General features: G+C 37.5%; 1 protein-coding gene across 5 annotated transcripts in view; it reads right to left on the bottom strand.

Moving 5' to 3' along the window:
- The window catches only part of LOC132113667 (glutamate receptor 1-like), a 60,852-nt gene extending 40,392 nt beyond the window's left edge, over positions 1 to 20,460 (bottom strand). For 2 of the 5 annotated variants that reach the window (XM_059521550.1, XM_059521552.1), the window contains exons 1-3: positions 19,990 to 20,454; positions 19,695 to 19,829; positions 7,191 to 7,430 (exon numbers count right to left, since the gene is read on the bottom strand). In XM_059521550.1, coding sequence (XP_059377533.1) covers positions 7,191 to 7,430; positions 19,695 to 19,829; positions 19,990 to 20,071 — 457 coding nt within the window. In that variant the 5' untranslated portion in view covers positions 20,072 to 20,454. Of the gene's footprint in view, positions 1 to 7,190; positions 7,431 to 19,694; positions 19,830 to 19,989 lie in introns of all 5 variants that reach the window. The other 3 variants (XM_059521549.1, XM_059521548.1, XM_059521551.1) reach the window with 3 other exon arrangements.
- Between the last annotated feature and the right edge of the window lie 1,152 nt (positions 20,461 to 21,612).

The raw sequence follows: 21,612 nt of genomic DNA on the forward strand, positions 1-21,612 counted from the left end.
CTAAAGGTTAAGAGATTGAAGAATATGACAAATTTAAACGTCATATGAAAAATGAAGGAGGACAAAAAAATAAATTATCTTGCTCTGTCAGTGCAGTGATAAGTGAAACTAATGTAGAATAAGTGAAAGTTAGTTTCTACATTTGAAAATATAACGTGATAGAGACTCGAACATGTAAGGTCAGAATTATTTTTATTTTTTAAATTTATATATACAGCTTATTTATATCACATGATCTGTATACATTAATATTTATTTAAAATAAACAATTTATAATAAATGTTAAACTAAAATTGCTTGTGTGCAATAGATAAGTAATGCTAATAATATGAATCATAATAATTATATAGATCATAAAATGACTCAGTAATTATCATTAAAGCCAGAATTTTTTTTTAGCATTAGTGAACTTTAATTTGGAGCAAGATAAACTGGAGTGACTTTGTGTCAGACATGTGTCACTTCTCTCACATCTGATTGGTCCAACTTCAGTTTGAGATCTCTAACCCAGAACAGTACACTCCCCCGGTTAGCCATGGAGTGTAAGTTACTATGGCAGTGAATGCCACTAAAAGCCAAGCCACTTACGTGCTACCTAAAACCCAGGATTGGTGCAAACTAACCTGAAACTTATGTGGCTAGCCAGCTAATCTAGCTTCATGGTATAGGCCCCAGGTGTGTTTAGTTAGTTTCTCTCTTTGTTTGTCCTGTCTATTTATGCCCTGTTCTTTCAGTTCACTGTCAGTTCTACGTCTTGTTAAGTTGGTTTTGTTGTTCCTGTTCTGGAGTTTTATGTTAGTTTCTGAATAAAGATTGCTGGATACAGATCCCATTTCCTCTCTTCTGCAACCAGCAGTTACAGAAACAGAGATTTTAAAACTATTTAACGCCAAGGACCCCTAAATACTATGCTCCTCGGGAGAGGGCCCCCCTTCCAAAACTATACTATTTTCATGTGCATAAGCACATCATTCAAAGGTTTTGGGTTGATGAAATGTTTTGAAAGAACATATATGATGAATAGCAAGTTTAAAATAACAGCATTTATTTAAATATAAATATTTTATAACAAAGTAAAAGTAATTTCTTAAAAAAGTAAAGATATTATGCATGATATTGTTATAAAGTAATACTACTAACTTTTTGAAGCAGTCTTCACATCAAGAACACACTTATGATGCCCTAGAATGCTGCTTATGGAGGCAGCTTACTAGAGTTTGGAACAGAGTGACAGTTTTTGCACATAACACCAGCCTCATCTCTTACATAAGAACCGATAAGTTTTCAAGGATCATATGATCCCATGACATGATGACAGTTGAAAGTACAAGCGTACATGATTGCTCTTATTATGCTGCCATTGAGAGCAGTTTGCTTCTTGTGTTCTCATGGTCAGCTCCTCCAAACTCATCTAAACCTTTCCAACCTTTTATTTTTATTTTTTTAAATCTTGCTCCTGAAAGTCTATGGCATCTAGTAAATTGTGCCAGCCTCTACAAAGAAACATAAATACAGTAACTCCCCTGTAAGGATTTATATGGGAAATTGCTTATGAAATGTTTAATGGACTCAGGTTTGTTTTATGTTTTGAACAGCACCCAAAGTAAAAATGCATGCACTCAAATTTTACAGTCTTTGTTTAATGCAACACCACACAGCTGCTGCATGAGCTGTAATTAAAAGGAGATCAACAATAAAGATGCACGCTTTATAATTTATGGAACCAATGGATCCCACAGCAGAGATAACAAGAATAAATAGGCCTATTTAATTTATGGGCTGGGATGGAGCACAAAATAAATCAGCATCTGCATAAGCAGCATCTGTGTCAGAACTGTGTCTTTCTGTGCACTACAGGGACTAGATAACACTTACATAAAGCATTATTTCATGAAAATGCATTAATTCTTATTCACCTCTTATTCACTTTTTAGAGAATTGAACAATTTATATGTATCAGATGAGGGACAAATAAAATAAGAAAGTGAAATAAAATAAAACAAAATAAAAATCTGATATCAGGTTCAGAAGGCTTTTTGTAGAATGCAATGCACACAGACATTCTTTTCAGGTTTGGTGGTGCTTAAAATTTGTAATTTCTAGGAATTTTCTTATTTCATTGCTGTTATTGTGGAAACCATCAACAGAACAGCTTGACCCAGAGCTCATTTTTATTTTTAGCATTATATAAAAAGGTTTTGTTGAATTAATTCAGTTGCTCTTTTTACCCAGTATTAACATGGGTTCCAATGGAGACTTGAACAGGTCAATGGAAGTTAGAATCTGACATAGAATAGATTTAGTTGTTTCAGAGGGAAAGGTGGATATGCTTGTGATAACTAAATGGTGCATTTGTTACCTTTTTGAAGCTGAAATGAGGACATTTAAGCGACAAGTATAAAACATTACGGTAAGTAAGCAATCAAAGAAAGTTCTTGAAGCCGTCCAACTAGACAGCAAATCATATTTGCAGTGTAGTTTGTAAAACAAGTCAAAAATAGTAGGATTCCAAAAGGAAAGAAAGCACAAATTGACAGCAGAAGCAAGGAATATTGATTTCCTCCTCTGCTTCTGTCCGCCTCTGTTTTGAGCACTTGCCCTTTGACTCGTCTGCATCTGAGCCAGTGTTGCTTCCTGCTTGACTCAGTGTGAGTAAAGCTGGACCACTTTAAGATTGCAGGATGATTTGACATTAAGGAGCTCACACTCCCAGCAGGCTCAACAAATGGCTCTCGATGCACACAGAGAACAGGGCCAGCGGGGGAAGACATCTCTCCTTAGCCTCATTCTCACTCATCTGGGCTGGTGTGACACTAATGGAGTACTACATCTACAAGGAAAACAGTACATGACGCCATGGCTTGGTTCACATACGGGCTACAAACACTCTCACATGTACGTCCTTAAAAGGCTTAAAATAACCCTGTAGACAGTTTAGCACTGTATCTAGGCAACAATAGGCTGGTGATACGAATTGGTTTGGTTCCTCTCAGTCACAAAGTAAATTATCTTACAATCTTAACCCAGAGCCCTAAGCACTTTCACAGGATAAAACCATCACAGAGACACTCGTGGCGTGCATAAAGGCAGCCATCAAACCTATTGTGTGCATAGTAGAGCGATGACAGAACTGACAGCGACAAGGCAAAAAAGAGCCGGAAAGGAGAGAGTTGGGGGTGAGATCATTGTAGGGAACTACATTTCGTAAAAAAGACCTGTATTATGCAGATCGAGTCATGCTCCCATCATGGTCGGCTGAGCTGAATGTCTGTGGCAGATGGTGACATGTAATGGGGACACTACAGCTGATTGGCTATGGGGGGAAAGCACACCTGATGCTGACAGGTGTGTCAGATTCTACATGCTTAGGGAGCAGCACCAGATGCCTGTGACTTTTCTAGAGCAGATCTGGGAATTTCAGGTATTTATTTTGAAGTTAGAAGAGACAGGCATTCAAAATTCCTGTATTGCTGTGCCGTGGGATGGTACATGGCAACAGGGTCTAAAATTAACATTCACCGGGTGCCAAATGCAGCTAAAAAATTGGGTTAGTCATCACTTGGCTGGTAACTTTCTTAGGAACTGCAACATAAGAAATCTTTTAAATCAAATTAGTTAGACGGTCTAATTTGAATCAAATTAGAACAACAGTTTGACTCTCCTTGATGTAAAAGATGTGTGTTTTAAATAAGACAACTGTACCAAAGAACCATCTGTGTGTCTTCTTAACTTTTAACAAAATTTAGGCTTTTACATCAGGATTTATTCAGAATGTCAAATATTTCAGATTGTTTTTCCGAAAACATGTGGCAGAACATACAAATCTGATTCCAAAAAAGTTGGGACACTGTACAAATTGTGAATGAAAGCAGAAAACAATGATGTGGAAGTTTCAAATTTCAATATTTTATTCTGAATAGATGATAGATGACGTATCACATATGACATATCAAATGTTTAAACTGAGAAAATGTATAATTTTAAGGGAAAAAATAAGATGATTTTAAATTTCATGGCATCAACACATCTCAAAAAAGTTGGGACAAGGCCATGTTTACCACTGTGTGTCATCCCCTCTTCTTTTTATAACAGTCTACAAACGTCTGGGGACTGAGGAGACAAGTTGCTCAAGTTTAGGAATAGGAATGTTGTCCCATTCTTGTCTAATACAGGCTTCTAGTTGCTCAACTGTCTTAGGTCTCCTTTGTCGTATCTTCCTCTTTATGATGTGCCCAATGTTTTCTATGGGTGAAAGACCTGGACTGTAGGCTGGCCATTTCAGTACCCGGATCCTTCTTCTACGCAGCCATGATGTTGTAATTGATGCAGTATGTGGTCTGGCATTGTCATGTTGGAAAATGCAAGGTCTTCCCTGAAAGAGTCGACGTCTGGATAGGAGCATATGTTGTTCTAGATCTTGGATATACCTTTCAGCATTGATGGTGCCTTTCCTGATGTGTAAGCTGCCAAAGCCACATGCACTCATGCAACCCCATACCATCAAAGATGCAGGCTTCTGAACTGAGCACTGATAACAACTTGGGTTGTCCTTGTCCTCTTTAGTCCGGATGACATGGCGTCCCAGTTTTCCACAAAGAACTTCAAATTTTGATTCGTCTGACCACAGAACAGTTTTCCACTTTGCCACAGTCCATTTTAAATGAGCCTTGGCCCAGAGAAAACTCCTGTGCTTCTGGATCATGTTTAGATATTGCTTCTTTTTTGACCTATAGAGTTTTAGCCGGCAACGGCAAATGGCACGGTGGATTGTGTTCACCTACAATGTTTTCTGGAAGTATTCCTGAGCCCATGTTGTGTTTTCCATTACAGTAGCATTCCTATATGTGATGCAGTGCCGTCTAAGAGCCCCGGAGATCACGGGCATCCAGTAAGGTTTTCCAGCCTTGACTCTTACGCACAGTGATTGTTCATTTTCTCTGAATCTTTGGATGATTTTATGCACTCACTGTAGATGATGATACTGTAACTTCAACTCTTGTAACTCTTTGCAAATTTTCTCTGAGAAACTCCTTTCTGATATTGCTCCACTATTTTTCGCCGCAGCATTGGGGGAATTGGTGATCCTCTGGTGATCTTGACTTCTGAGAGACACTGCCACTCTAAGAGGCTTTTTTTTATATCCAATCTTGTTGCCAATTGTCCTAATAAGTTGCAAATTGGTCCTCCAGTTGTTCCTTATATGTACATTTAACTTTTCCGGCTTCTTATTGCTACCTGTCCCAACTTTTTGGGAATGTGTAGCTCTCATGAAATCCAAAATGAGCCAATATTTGGCATGACATTTCAAAATGTCTCACTTTCAACATTTGATATGTTATCTATATTCTATTGGGAATAAAATATAAGTTTATGAGATTTGTAAATTATTCCATTCCTTTTTTACTCACAAACTGTACAGTGTCCCAACTTTTTTTGGAATTGGGTTTGTATGTGAAACATATTTCACAAAAAAATTAAGCCACTATAACTAAAAATATAATGAACAAAATTATTATGGCTGAGTCTGATTCTTCAATGTTCAATACTTAATAATTCTGCCGTTCAGAATGATGTTAATGGATGAACAAATTGTTTTCTTCATTTTTTTCATGTGTGTGTTAAAAAAACATTAAAAAAACAAAACGTGGCTTGTAAGAAATATGAGGTAATTTTGGACCCTTCTTGGAATGACAATGAAACTGTGTGTGGGTGCTTTAAAATTGGTATTTTCAGCTGGATACATTTCACTCTGGCACAATGGTTAATTCTGGCAGATCCCCATTGAGAAAGATACACAAATGAGCTCTAAGTGCAGGAAGAGAATTTAGGACTGGGAAAATAAATCAATGCATCGCAAATTGATAAATGATTCAGCATTGATTCTGAGAAAAGCAGATGGCGCTGAATGAAACAGCCATACTCTGTTTGTTTCCAAATCCTTTGAACCTAAAATAATCATTCATAAAATTTGAAAAGGTTTAAGCAAATTACAAAGGTGTTCACAGTGGGCTGTGTTAACATTAATCTTGCGTCATAAAAGCATTCTGGGCCGAGGTAAAATTACATGACTCTGCTGAACGCACAAGCACTCTTCAGCACTCTTCTTCATGAACATTTGATTGTCTGGATAAAAACTAGATTAGAGCACCATCTGCTGTTAAAATCTAAACTCAGAATCGATTCCGGAGAGAATCGCGATGCATTCGGAAGATCTCAGAATCGATCCATGGATTTATCGCAGCAGCTGAAGAGATGCCTCCACTCAGATCAGAACACGATTGTTCATCCCAGCAACACACAAGCAGGCAGCTCTCTAATGAGTCATGTCTATATCTGTCATTACACACCAACATGTTCACAAACAAACCACAAACAAAAGCTGATTCAATGTGCACACCAGCAATGTGGTGGTAAACACTAGTTCTCAGAAAACCAACCAGCCACTTTCAAAAGAGAATTCTAATGGACAAATTCTTTGTACAGTTTAGTGCATGCTATTTCAGCAAAAATCTTATTCACTAAGCACACAAAAACCATTTTTACCAAGTACTAAATATGTTGCAAAAGCACTACACTATGAGTATTTAAATTCTCAAGGGCTTCAGACGCACCTTCTATGCAATTAAGCTTAATATACAATACCTCTTTTAAAGTGCGTCATAGAATTATTAGAATTATAGAATTAATAATAATTATCTAATTATTATTAGAGTTAGACAAACTTTCTGTTCATGTCAAGGGTTTTCAAACCCTTTGATGCCATGGCCACAAAATATGATGACAACCCTTGCAATCACCTTACACTGTGTGAAAAAAGTTCAAATTCAAAAATATTAATTATAACATTATTTTTATTATTATTATTATTATTTATTAATATTATTGTAATAATGATAATAATTATTATTATTATTACTATTATTATTTTAAAAATTGCATCATTGCATTTTAATAATTAATAATAACATTCAAATAAAAATATGTATTATTATAAAATAAAATCTTTTAATATATATATTTTTTTAAACGTGAGGGCCTAGTTTGGAAAATCCTAGGTCATGGAAGCAGCTATACATCAAATAAAAATCTAATAAAAACATGCAAATAAACATAGCTATTAGTGGGTGCAATTAATTTTTTGTAAATTCCCCCAAAATCCAAAGATTTAGAGCATAAAAAGCAGGTCTCACCAGACTCTGAGCTGTACATGTAGATGAACCTTGACCACCTGTAGTGCTCGATTACGCCCACCAGGGCGTCCTGCAGTTCAGGTCTCAGCTGGATAACAAACTGGTTGGAGTTTTCCATGGGGAAGCTGGGCGTCACAAAGCAGACGTGTAGTGCACTGCAGAACGACATCAACATGTTGACGGTCTTCCTGTCGTACACGCCGATGATGGCATACACTCCTTTGGAGAACTGCGAACAGACTGGAGATGACAACAGAACACGATTTACAATAACAGACATCAAGCATGTCGCATTGTCAACATCTCACTGGTTTTATTATTCACTTCTGAGAAGCAATTAGTAAACATTTTTATATGCATCACTGGACTTGAAATGGCGCGGATGGTGTAACTGAAGGGGCAGATAATCAATGCGCACAAAGGTTCTTGCTGACATTTACCAAACAGCAGGGCGCTTTTCTATCTCTGCTGCCTTGAACGCTGAATAACTTTTCCTCTTCCTGTTGGTGGCAAAATAGCCTCAGTCTGTTTTGAACCAGGTTTCCCTGTGTATTTTAGTGCTGTATCAAACTCTTTTGTTGCTATTTTGCCCTGGCTGAGGTTATTTTTCACTGCAGCTCCGGGCCTCACGTTTTAGTCCCGCAACTAAACAGATTGAAGTTGCAGTCTGTTCGCTGCCCAAGGCCCAAATCCCAGCAGGGGCCGCCTGAGGGGCACAGGGGGAGTAGGAGTGATAGGCATGGCCATCACCCAAACTGCCTGCCCCACGATGCAACAGCCCACAAGCAGTGCAGGGTGCCAACTCCTCCAGCATGTGTGTTAGTGTGTGTGTGTGTGTCTGTGACCACTGGCCTACATCACATGCACTATGACACACTTAACATCCAGCATAAACATAAACACTTCATCTGTCAGATATATAGATACCATCTCATTCAGAAGTCACATACCATGAAATAAACAAGCAAATTACATATTATAAAGAGTAGGTGATATTTAACACAGGCACACTAATTTAAACTGCTCTCTCTGCACCGCATATAAAAGTCACACACTTGGTGCTAAGCAATAATGATTGTGACATGTCTATAACAGATGCTGCAGTGAGAAGCTCTGATGTAATATAGGGGGTGTTCTTATCACATGGCTCCGCTTCCTCTGTGACTTGCACATTAATTCTGTCTGGGCTGAGCTTTGTGGACCCGGAGACACACACACACACACACACACACACACACACACACACACACACACACACACACACACACACACACACACACACACACACACACACACACACACACACACACAGAGAAAGAGAGAGACAGAGACAGAGACAGAGAGAGACAGAGAGAGAGAGAGACAGTGAAAAAGGGAAATGAAGGTGGGGGGCTGCTTCCTTCTGTGTTAGCTATTACCAAAGACATATGGCACACTGAATCGAGATCCTCACCATATCATATGCACTTGTCTTGAATGGTTTCACATTGTTTTTGTCAATTCATACAATGTTAATATCCTGTGCTCATTCATCTACAACATATTTTGAATTGGCTTCCTGGAAACAAGCATCAGCAGAACATATTCATTACTTTTATTTGATATCACTTGGCATATGACTTCATTCTAAATGACTAAACAATAATTGCAGCAATATATTGGCTGACTGAACAGAGTTTTAGTGCCTTGCTCATGGGGTTTTAAATGTGCAATGCTATCTGAGATAGTCACACTGATGTACTTGAAAGCGACGCAAGTAAGAGTCACACTCCTTTCCATCTTCTTCCACGCATCATTTACTGTTCTTTTTCTATCATTAAAAAGTAACAAAACTGATAAAAAGATAAACAAATTTTTTTGGGGGGGATTCCAGTCTTATGCTCACCATGGCTGCAGTTATTTGATCTGATGAAAAACTGTAATATAATGAAAAGTGCCATCTGAGCTCTTTAACTCTAATTTGTCATTTCAAAATTAGTAACATAAATGTTCTGGTAAAAAGTTTCCAATACAGAATAAAAACAAAAACATTTGGTTTTTAATCAGTAACACATTTGCAAAAAAAAAAAAGTCTATTTGCCGCACGGCCGCCAACACTTCCCACGTGTGTGATAATTTGGAAGCAGATTGGAAGTGTGCGGCTCTCTCTCACTCATCTGCTTCCCTGTTCTGAAAAGTTCCTCATGACAGGGAGCACATGGCAATGTCATCAGACCCTCTAATGACAGGAACACACTGGCCGCCTGCAGTGGTTTGTGTTTGCCTGAGTAGAGGCGTAAAACACGATGTGAACATCTCTGGCCAGCCTGTGTTCTCTCTGGCCCTGCTAAAGATCCTGGCAGCATCTGCCCGTCCTGGCACCATCTCACAAACAGATCTCCACAGGTCTGTTCGGCCCTACCAGACCTTCGGCGGGGATGACTGATGACTGTATTGACTGTTCAGCTTGTCTGATGTCATGAGACTCGTTGAGCATCAACTAAGCTGCAATCAGACTAGAAGCTACACTATAAAAATATAATTACACAAAAAAATAAAATAGCAGCTGTGGTTGCGAGAAATTAACTGGAAAAAAAAAACCCTTTCAATTATTCAGGTATTATGGGATGGGATATTGATGCCTGTATATTTTACAACTTATTTTACAGCGTATATTTTATTTAAGTGGTATAATGTCAATATACAAATCTACTTGAAAAACAAAATTAACTTTCTACTTTAAAATGTACTGAAAACTACCAAGGTAATACACGGAGGACAACAGAAAAATCTTTGTCTGCATCCAAAAAACAGGGCCAATAATTATATATACAGTAGACAGTGATACATACAAACACACAATAGCATGAAGGTAACTCACATGACACTCAAATAATGCAGTAAACAAAATTAGTAACAGAATATGTAGCAAATAAAACACCCTTTGTACAGTACCAAATATATATATATGGTATACCAATATATATTTATGGTAAATCATGTTAATTTATAGTTTTTACTTAATGCAGAGACTAAGTGTAGTCATGCTAAGCATTACAGTGTGAATGAAGCCAAGCTACAGTCTCATTGTCCAGGTCATGACATTTCCAAAAGTGATTGCTTTAGTCTATCTGAAACTGAAACATGCATTGGTTTTTGCATGTATTTGTAACAAAAAGAGCAGTATGGACATTCTACTAATGTTCTCCTCTTGTGTTCCACAGAAGAAATTAGAGATTATTCATTTCAAATTCAATTGATAACAATGAAGAAACATTATATTCTTTGTAGATGGGCTGCTGAACTGGCTTTCCAGTGTTTCTGTTTTTGCTCATCCTAAATTACATCAGTTCCACCTAATATGTGTGAAGCCAGTCTATTTAAGTGACAGCATGTCTCAGAGGTTCTTGCCAGGCAGCACTATGGAGTAAACCTGCTTTAAACTGCAGTCTGAGAGCAGCCGCAGGTAGACTCCCCCAGGAGCACCATGGAGACTAAATAGCCATTTCCTTCTCAATCTGTTTCACTCACTCACTATTTCTCTTTTCTCCATCCCTCCAATCATGAGCAGAGAACCTGTGGATTATTTGGAGCCTGTGTACTCTTTCATCTGTTGTTATTTGGTGTATGTTGATGACCGATAACATGTTGATGTATTTGAATAACTGTGCAGTAGATGGAATTGTAAAGGACATCCACATCCACTGCTTTAATGAGGTGCTCTGCTCACTCTTTTGGCCTCTAGTCCTCTGTACAAACACATTACAAATCCACAGGGTATAATAATATTTTAATTACTGTATTTAATAATATAAAGTTTACATATTGTATTTATTCAAATAATAATAATAATTATTATTATTAAATTATATTTAAAATATATTGTAGAATATGTGTTATAAATAAATTATTATTATTATTATTTAATAGAAATATGATATAATATTTAATTATAATTATAACTATATACTATTTTAAAGTCAGCATGAAATAGAAACTGCAATTGTCTTTTCTTCTCTATTATGACATATCTGATTGAAACGTTTTCTCAAAAGAGATTTTTTTTGGTTAAGGATTATGAGGGCACATAAAAAACAAAAAACAAAAAAAAACATTACAAATTAAAAAAAATATTTATAATAAACACTGCAACATTCCATAAAAAAATAAGAAATATATAAAAAAATCTAATAATAATTTTAACCTACACATTCACATGATCCAGAAGTTTCATATATTTTGCTTGCAATAGAATAATGTCTGCTCTTCCCTGAAAGTGCAAAAGAGGATCCTGGGAAATCTCTTTGCTGTGGATAACGGTAGTCATGTCCTAAGCAGCCTCTCAGGGCTGAAACAGCTGTTATCACTCCAGCAACAGGAGAACAAACCAATTTAGCAAAAGCCAGCGGCAACCTCAGAAATAATTTTTTTTTTGTCCTATTACCCAAACACAAAAAATTGCCTGAGTACTGCATCTCATTTTGTCCATCATGTCTGATGCAATAAAAGAGCATGAGATATTGACAGTTTAAGCAACAGTGTGATGTTTATGTCATTTTATAAAAACAACTAAATTGTCCTGCCAGGTGGTTGACATTAGGACTTAGGCCGTGTGTCCACCAAAGCATTTATAGCCAGCTGAAAACACCTAGCTGTGAGCGCTTTGAGAGTCCATCTAAGGCAAAGCGTTTTTTCAGTTGAGAACGCATTTTGGGTGCTATGATACGGAATATAGTGTAACTACTAGTATCTGATTTTGTGGATAGTTTATTTATGAAAAAAAGGTTGACAATATAAAGTAAATAGTTTTGTTGCATTGTTGTGTGGTTCTTGTTGTCTTGTTGAGGATGTGGCAGTTGGTCGGAGTGGAATATGTCCCACCCATTCTCCACTGTGACTGGACAGAAAATGACAGTGATGAGCACTTCGTTTTACCCAAAGTTGAACAATCTACAACTCTTAGTGGGGAGAAAAAAAATGCTAAGTGCGCAGCGTTCAGTGTAAAAACAAACAAAACAAAACACTCAGTGCCTCGTCATGCTCCTGGCATCCTTAAAATGCAATGCTCCCATTGAAAACAACTGAAAAAAATAAAAAAACGCTTTTTTGGACACATGGCCTTACTGCTGTGGCCCTAAAGCATTATTTAAAAGCCACACAGATGAATTTGAATGATTTCCAACAACCGTCTCCTTACAGGTCTATGAAGTCTGTCTGTCCAGTATGTATCATCTCGGTTTAGTTTGAGCTTTTTTTAAAACAATGTGACAATAACCGAGCTTTACCCGTCACTGTGATTGCCTAATGATAATAGTATAGAGTCACAGGTCCTTCATACTGAGGGCCACAAATAGCTCTCACTGCAGCAAAAGTGATCCAGTGTTGGGTGAGTGGAAGGTCTCAGGTGCAGAGAGACCACTGCTCTGGTCAAATGAGAGTTCACTTCTTCAGAATGAGTCACCTGCACAAACTGAGCATGAGAGTGTGAATCACATAAATATGGAAGGGAATAAAATCCACCTCAGTGGCAAAAGTGACAGGTTGGCACACATACTGAGTGGCACAACTGCATATATCCAACCAATCAGTGGCTGAATTATTAATGTTATAGCAAAGCTGAACTTTCAGCAGCCATTACTCCAGTCTTCAGTGTCACATGATGCTTCAGAAATCATTCTAATATGCTGATATGATCTTCAAGGAATCTGCACACTCAAGTAAAGCAATATATACTGTATAGTAAATCTTACCTGCTTCATTGCTTGTTTCATCGCAAAATATAAACTATATTATGGCCCAGCACTAAATGAAACTAAAGTCTTGTTACGGTGAGATAAACGCACAGAGAAGATGAAGATGAATGCAAATAGTCTTTAATAAATCCACACAAGGGTAAATCCAGAACAGAACAGACAGAAGAAACACGTATGTAGTAGACCGGAAAACAAACAGAGAACAGAACACAACTAATACAGTGGAGCAAATGAGGATAATTAACCCGACACGCCTGAACTAACATGCGGGAAAACTGGGTCACAGAACACATGAGGAATAAAAAACACAACAAAAGTCCGAAGGGGTGTGACAACGATAAGGCATTAATATATTATATTATATTATAAACATGAACATCATGATTCTATGTAAAGCTTCTTTGAAACAATGTGTATTGTGAAAAGTGTTCTACAGATATATAGGACTTGATGTTACAAATGCTGTGCAAAATAAAAAAACTATTTAAAAGGCTATTTAAAAAAACAGGCATGTTGTCTGGTTGACAGGCATTTTGTTCCAGAAACAACTAAGGATGTTGATCTCAGAGGATGATAATTAAAAATAGCAACACAGCTAACTTAAACCACATTTAACATCCAAATTTCAGCTTTTCCACCAAGAAGTTACTTTTGCAGGTAGTGGTATTCATTAATAAAATGTTTTTTCAATGTTTTTATGGCACATTCTGAAGCTCTACATTCAGAAAGCATGTTTGGATGTATCCACAAGCTCTCTCTCTCTCTCTCTCTCTCTCTCTCTCTCTCTCTCACACACACACACACACACACACACACGCACACGTGTTCACGTAACTAATACATTCAGTATTTTTACAATTTCAAAATAACTTTGTTTACTTTATTTTTATAGTAGTAGTAGTTTTACAAATGAAGACGTCCCCAAACAGAGGTTTTTGTCAGGTTTTTCTCACTTTTGAGTACACATTTGTCCCCAAAATATGATTAAGTAGGCACACACACACACACACACACACACACACACACACACACACACAAAACTCTTAATGCATGTGAGCACAATAATAAATTCCCAGCTGAGAGCGCTTCCTCTCATCCAGCTGGATATTAAACTCAAGTCAAGGATCAGAACACTAAGTAGGGCTGAAGAGTGTTAGAGCAGGTCGACCGGAAAACTTGACGCTCAGTCAGTGGTGTGCAGGGGATGAACAAAACGGTCACACTATCAAAAAGTGCTAATAGTGCTGTGAGAGGCAATGGCAGCTAGGCTCAGTATGTGTCCTCGACATCACGGAAAGGACAAAACAATAGTCGTTGGACAGGCATCAGTAACACGTATTAGCTCTTGTGCTTTGCAAAGTTGCAAAGCATAAAAGAGGCAGATGTCAGCTTAAATCAGAGATAGGGCTAGTCTCTTTCTTTCTCTTCCACACTCTTTCTTTCTCTTCTTTGTTTCACCAGCGTAAATGAACAATGACATCTTAATGCCTAATTAAGCAGATAATTGAGAAAACCAGACCATTCACAAGGCATCTTAAGAGACAGCAGGCTTTTTATCTAGTGAGTACAGTATAACTAAATGAGCATACAAAAAGGCTACAATAAATTTGTTCATCAAACTTTTTTTATTTGATTGCATAGAAAACCTTTCATCAGATTAATTAGGTTCAATTAACAGTTTAATTTTTTATTTTTATTTTCAACTCTACACCTGAGCCAGATTTTTCATCATCACAAAACATTTTTCTAACATGGATAATACAGCCTATGATTACACCTCCACAAATACTTAAACCTACAGTGCTTAAAATGAAAAAAACCCTTCTCAAATTCTCTACGGCCCTGTCAGCCAAGACAGACACATGTGTCCTCATTAAGACAGGAAGCTCAGGCTATATGGGGCATCCTCCTAATGAAGCATAATTGGACTGCTTTCACTATTCACTATTAACATGGTACTATATGAAGGTATGGGGACAGCGGAGTCTCTTGCACTAGATAACAATGTCAAGTTAACATTGTCCCATACTGATTTTATTCTTCAGTCTGTTATACCGATTCTTGAATTTGTTATTTTCAACTCCAAATTCTTTGTTGTAGTTTTATTTATTTATTTTAAAAAAGCACAGTAACAGTTGTCATGTTTTTGAGGAAGACTAGACAGATGTGAGCAGACGTGATGCTCTCTTTGTCTCTCATTAATGTAAAGGACTGTGCGGGAAAAAAAAGAGTCTCTGTTCATCTCTCAGACTGAACATGACAGCTCTTCTCTTTGCCTCGTTGAGAAGTACATCCCTCGCTGGATCCTTTCTTACAGCTCTCCAAAAAAAACAAAAAACAGCTACAGTGAACCAGAGATACAAAGCCACCACATATTTAAATCCACCATGCATTGAACACAGTCACATCCCTATTATTGTTGTGAATGACCAAAATGTATGATGCTGCATTGGATTTTCTCAAGCTGCTGTGCAGAGCTGCCATGGGATGTCATGAAAGACTGGTGTTTTTATTCATGTTTGTTTCAGGGCAAGTCACAAATTACAGTTTGAGATTGAGATCCGGACAAGCATAGGTACCATCTAAATCACAAATAATTTCTCATAAATCAATAGACACTACGTTCAAACGTTTGAGGTTGGTACAATTTTTTTTTTTTTTATGTTTTTGTAAGAATTCCCTTATGCTCACCAAGGTTGCATGTATTTGACTGAAAATACAGTAACGACATTATTATTAATATTGTGAAGCATTATCATCACAGTTTAAAATCACTGTTTTCTATAGTAATATATTTTAAAGTGTATAGTAATTTATTCCTGTGATAGCAAAGCTGATTTTTCAGCAACATTTCTCCAGTCTTTAGTGACACATGATCCTTCAGAAATCATTTATAATATGCTGATTCGCTGTTCAAGAAACATTTCTTATTATTTCAAACAGTTGAACTGCTCACTTTTTTTCTCCATATGGGACTGTTAAGATACAAACTCCATAGGCAACATTAAAGCTGACATTTTTTTTTATTTTACACAATTTCACTGCCATGCGACGGAAGAAATGTGTCAGCTGCTAGAGATTCTTCTGTAACGGGGTAGACAGCACATTGATTATAATGGAAGTGATTAAGAGGCTAACTGTAGGTTGTTTACGGTTGCAAAGTAACAGCACAACATGTAATACTGAATTCAACTGATGTGTGGTCACAGGTGCACAGCGGCTTTGAGTGTGGCTCATCCAATTCAAATTTATAATGTTGATTTTTTTATCGATTGTTCAGAACTTTTTCTGCTAAGGAAATTTATGGACTGAAGCTCTTGGCACTTTAATTGAATTTCTTGCTTTAGCGAATCCCATCCAGATCATTTACTCATTCAGGATCTGGAGGTCTTGTTGTTCCGGGAGATTTGGTTATTGAGGGTGATCCTTCCCACCCCTTCAGGCCTCTTGTTACACAATAACACAACACCCCAGAGCAAATTCCCATAACACACACAATCCTAGAAATCCACTACCTTGCTGCTGTACGCATGTCTCCGTGACTGTACAACATGCAGAAAGACTCGCTGCATAGGGTTATTATTTTCTTCTCAGTGCAAAACACTAAAAGACATTTCAGGCTTATGACAGAAACCGCTGCTGCTTTCTGAGATACTCTGATGCATGTTTACAGCGTCTCCCAAGAGCTATCACATCAGATGCAAAGCTGTAAACTACATATTGTGAAACACCTAATAAAAGAAAAAACACACACACATACTACTCTTCAACAGCAGCAAAAAAACAAACAAAGAGTTGCTTCATTTAGATCATTATATTATGAGACTTCACTCAGTGCATATCAAATCAGTGCAGATCAAAATATAGCACCAGTAAATACACTCGATTCAGTTCTTTGTCTTGAAGTGTGCGAATATTCTTCAGGCCTGAAGGCTTTTTCTCTTGGAGGTCTATGAATGCATACTCTCCCATAGATTTTTAAGTGGGCTCTTTAGGCTTTGCATGTAGGAATAAGTGAACATCTCATATTGATTGAGTCTTTGCATGGGGTCCGGCTATTGATCAGCTCTAATTCTGCTCACGGATCAAATAAAGGAATGTACTATTAGCTTTGAGGACTTCAAATGTCAGTGAGATGGTTGGAGATCAGCGAATAAATTGCATTCCACCTTTATACAGACACATTCTTTGGAAACTGAAAGCGAAAATGTGTCTATTCCAGGAAAGTGGGAGAGTGAACGTAAAAAAAAATCTGTCTGGTTTATTATCTATTTTAATTATTTGTTTACCATCAAGCATCTGGTTAATATTACTCTCTATATATAGAGGATATCTAAATTTACTTCGTCTTAAAGTAATAAGACTCACCATCCAACCGGGGAAAACACAGACAGCAGCAGAAATGAAATCAAACGTGGCTTTGGGAAATCAATAGTTATTGTATTTAACTGACACTGTATTTCATATATTAATGAACAATAGTACCACACACAATATGTCTGACTTTAAACCACAAAAGTTAGTCTTAGCCCTCAGGTTCTGTTGAGATTGATTCTGATTCTATCCAGAAACCTAAATTATTTAGCATTAAAATATTTCAAAGTTCCTCTTACAAGATCAAATCCCAGTAGGCAAACATTGTAACTTTATCCCGCTGTTTTACAACAAAGTAAATGAGTGCTTTTCAGAAATTTTGGAGAATGTTGGTAACCAAACAATCTAGAACAATCCTTTCCTCTTTTTCTGTGTACTCAACCCCCTCTGGTAAAGGTGGCAGGAGCTGATGGGGAAGGTTTGAGCCCCACACAGAAGGGGAACCGCTGAGGGTAAGTTTCCTCAGGCGTCTCCAGACACACATTCAGTTCCTGGCACAAGAGGCCATTCAGCATTACACAGAGTCGGGGCCTTCACAGCACTTCTCTCACAGCACACTGCGCGAAGGCTGCCCATTCACTATGCAACAGATCAGGACGGGAGCATAGAGCAATAAAAGAGACCTTCAATTATTCTGGACAAACTGCTGCTGTGTTTAAATATGACTGAGCTTCATAATGGGTCAGTGAATAACACAGGTCTTATCTTGAGGAAAAAAGGAAGATGGTGTGGAAAAAGTTCAAGAACATCATTGACTAATGAGCATGTTGAATTTTCCACCTGAGAGAACAATGAAATTCATAGAGGGACTGATTTATCTCTTCGCGCCATTTAAAATCCCACCACACCTCTAGCTCAGACAGAATCAGTGAATGGAGTTTGTTTACACTGTTGGGAAACCTCCGCATTAGTATTTGGAAGTGCATCATAATATCTGTTCATAAGGCCATTTCGCAATTGTTTTCATTTAATCTAATTGGTTTTTCTCAGGATCAGAGAGAAGGCATGAAGTGCTGATGAATGATAGGTCTGTCTTGACACACGCTGAATGCTTGAAAGGAGGATAAGGTGGGAGGGTCTATGCATAGCTCAAAATTTTTATCAAGAAAATAAATATTGGTAGCTCGGTGGAGATGAATGCTTAGATTGAATGTGCATTTCTTTGATGTGCATCTCAGGAGTATTAGATAACAAAGAATATTTAAAACATGCTATAGAACTGAAAGACATTTTCACACTGATTTTCATACTCAAGTGTCTAGTTTGCGTCATAATTCGAAAATAAAACAAAACAAACAAACAAAAAACTATTCACTCTCTATATTCTTTGATGCTTTCATAACAAACATAAACAGAGAATGAGTCTGATAGAGCAGTGTTTCCCAACATTTTTTCTCCCACAAGTAAGGCACAAGTATCCCATCATCATACTAAACTAGAAACATAATTAATAATGGAAGTATTGGAAACATTTCTAAGTGCAAATATGAAAAAAAATTTTTTAATCAAAAAACACCTAGCACTGAATGTATTTATGAAGATTCAAAGTTCTGTTTTATATATTTATCAAAGCAAAAGTACCCCTTGTTGGGAATTAACACAAACACTAAATAAAGTGAATATAACTAAATATAACTTCACTATATTGTTGCTGTTAGACATGAGCCTAAAGAGCTTAAAGTCATTGGTTAATTAATTAATATGCTATTAATGCTTGTTTTCTCAGCGCTTTGATCCTGTTCTGTACATCGGAAGCTACCACACGTTGTGCGCTTTGAGACTAGAAACACAAATACTGTATCTTACAGGCTACTAAATCATAAAATTACATGTGACCCAAAATAATTGACCGACAACCCCAAAACTATTACGCAAAAATGGTTACTAATTAAAAATAATCAGTATTTTGAGCTAAATAGAACGATTTCGTGATGCATCACCGACAAAGAGCGCGCGTCCATCATGACGCATCGAGACTAATTGCACGCGCGGTGCAACGAAATTAACAAAAACTAACGTACACAAATGTGTTTAACTTGATAATTAGGTTATTGCACAACGACATATTCCAGGCGTAACGCGCATTCAGCGTAATACGCATTTTTGCGTCTGAACCCTGCACTTTCTGCACTTGTGAACCCCATATCGCTAGTAGCCTACATTCAAAACGCGCCCCATTTGATATCAAATATATTAGGCTGTAATAGAAATAAGATCGATTTTTATCTCCGCGAGGTATGCGCAACAGGGAGACAAAAACTTTCACATACAGACTTCTTTTTCTTTTCTTTTTTATCATTCTGCAATCAAAGCAACAAATAGATACGAACAGCAGCTGCAGTGCGTTGATATTCAGCACAGATATATATCTATACACTGTAAAACAGGTTGTACTCACAAGCATATGTCATGGAGAAGCTATTGCCCATTTTGACCATATCCACTTGAGGTACCAGTTTAGGGATATCCTGGTGATGCGAGAGCGCAAACCGAAACACTTCATATTCGTGTGATTCGGTTGGGAATAACCCTCCTGTGGGGGAAGAAATACATTAAATCCCACGATACATTAAAGCAACCTAATGAGTTTTCTGGTAAAACAAGTTAAAGTCCATAATTATGAATCCTTTTCCATTTTTTGATTCATAACGCATCATTCTACTCTCCATCATTCACTTTTGTCATTCACTCACCTATGTTGATATTACTTGGGAAACTGGAACCGAAGCACAATCCCAGAAAACTGGTGCAGAGCAGTGTGAGGCTTCGCTGCATATTTCCTTTTGCATTAGCGAAGAAAAAGAAAGCCAAATCCCAAGCATGGGTATGCGCGTGGTGTATTATACGTTTTCTGGATGCTCTCACACTATCCGCACATCGGCGAGTGAGCAGCGTGGTTTACAGGTGCACCTCTCTGCGCGTGCTGCCCTCGCTCGCACTCGCGCCGCGTCCTTGTGTGTTGCTCTCCAAGCCGTTCCTTCAGAGAGAGAGTGAGTGTGTGTGTGTGTGTGTGTGTGAGAGAGAGAGGGGGGGGGGGGACTCCGATAACCGTATTCTACTCCAGCGCAACACCATGTGTGGACTTTCTTCTCACGTTCACAATTAAACTGTATGACTGAATTACAAAGAGGTCTTTCTCGCCCTCTAACTGTGCGTCTTGTTACGCACAAATAGTCGATAGCGAATAACGCGTCAACAAACACGAGTGAATGCTTTGAAATTATATTTCAGAGCTTCTTGACTTCAAGATCCTCCCCTGTCAAAGACAATAATCGCAGGGCTCTAATATTTCATTAGGTCGCCTCTCCTGTAATGATGACAAATCTGTTTTTTTTTCCCAACAAAACCTAGGAGTGATTAAAATAATTAACTGTGATGAATACCAGCAGTTTCAAGAACTATATATTTTCTTCAGTAAAAACAACAGTCGTTGTGGGGAAAAATTTAAATAGGAACTATGATGCTAGTTTACATGTTTTTATCATATTAACTAAGGCATACTATTTTAACATATAATTTAAAGTCATCTTGCCTTCAAGTTTGCAGAGGCCTCCTGGTTGACAACCACTGATTTAGAACATGGTAGATAAACTTTACTAGCTGACATAAACAGAGGCCAGCTGCTGCACCCCAAGCCGAAGACAGCTGCTGTCCAGTTTCCTCATAAGGAAATTAAGGTTTCAGACAGGCTTACAATATTCCATAACATGCCAATCCAGGTGAATGTATAGATTTGATATATTAAAGGTATAACTGATATTATATGTAGAATTATTTGAGCATTTAACCTTAACCCCTAGTTGCTCCAGAGGCGTGCGACCTCTGACATATATATAGCAATTGTAAGTTGCTTTGGATAAAAGCGTCAGCTAAATGAATAAATGTAAATGTCTGTGTTTGATAGCGTTGCAGGGGATTGCAAGGTAACAGCCTGAAAACAGTGTGTTCAATGTAGGAAACAGTGAACAGTGCATACAGACCGTGTGAATTTGAGCAACTAAATATGTTGTAACTGCAATAAAATCAACAATCATAAAATGTTTTAATGCTCTTTATCATGAAATCTCTTATCTTCCTTGGTATAGGCACAACATGTGGAGTTAAAATTGTGATAGTTTGTACAAGCAGGCTCAAGCACTGAAACCATCCTTTATAATGTTGCTGGGCAATCTCTACTTAGAGCTGCAGAGCCGGCTTCGCAGCCACTTTGAGCTTGAGAGAGCAATGCCAAGATTAGAGCTCTCGGGCTGTTTCAGAACAACAATGGGTTATTTATAATCCACTGCACTTTCAGTGTGATAGAGATTACCTGCTGG

Source organism: Carassius carassius, chromosome 33 (assembly GCF_963082965.1).
Source record: "Carassius carassius chromosome 33, fCarCar2.1, whole genome shotgun sequence".
Classification (NCBI taxonomy): domain Eukaryota; kingdom Metazoa; phylum Chordata; class Actinopteri; order Cypriniformes; family Cyprinidae; genus Carassius; species Carassius carassius.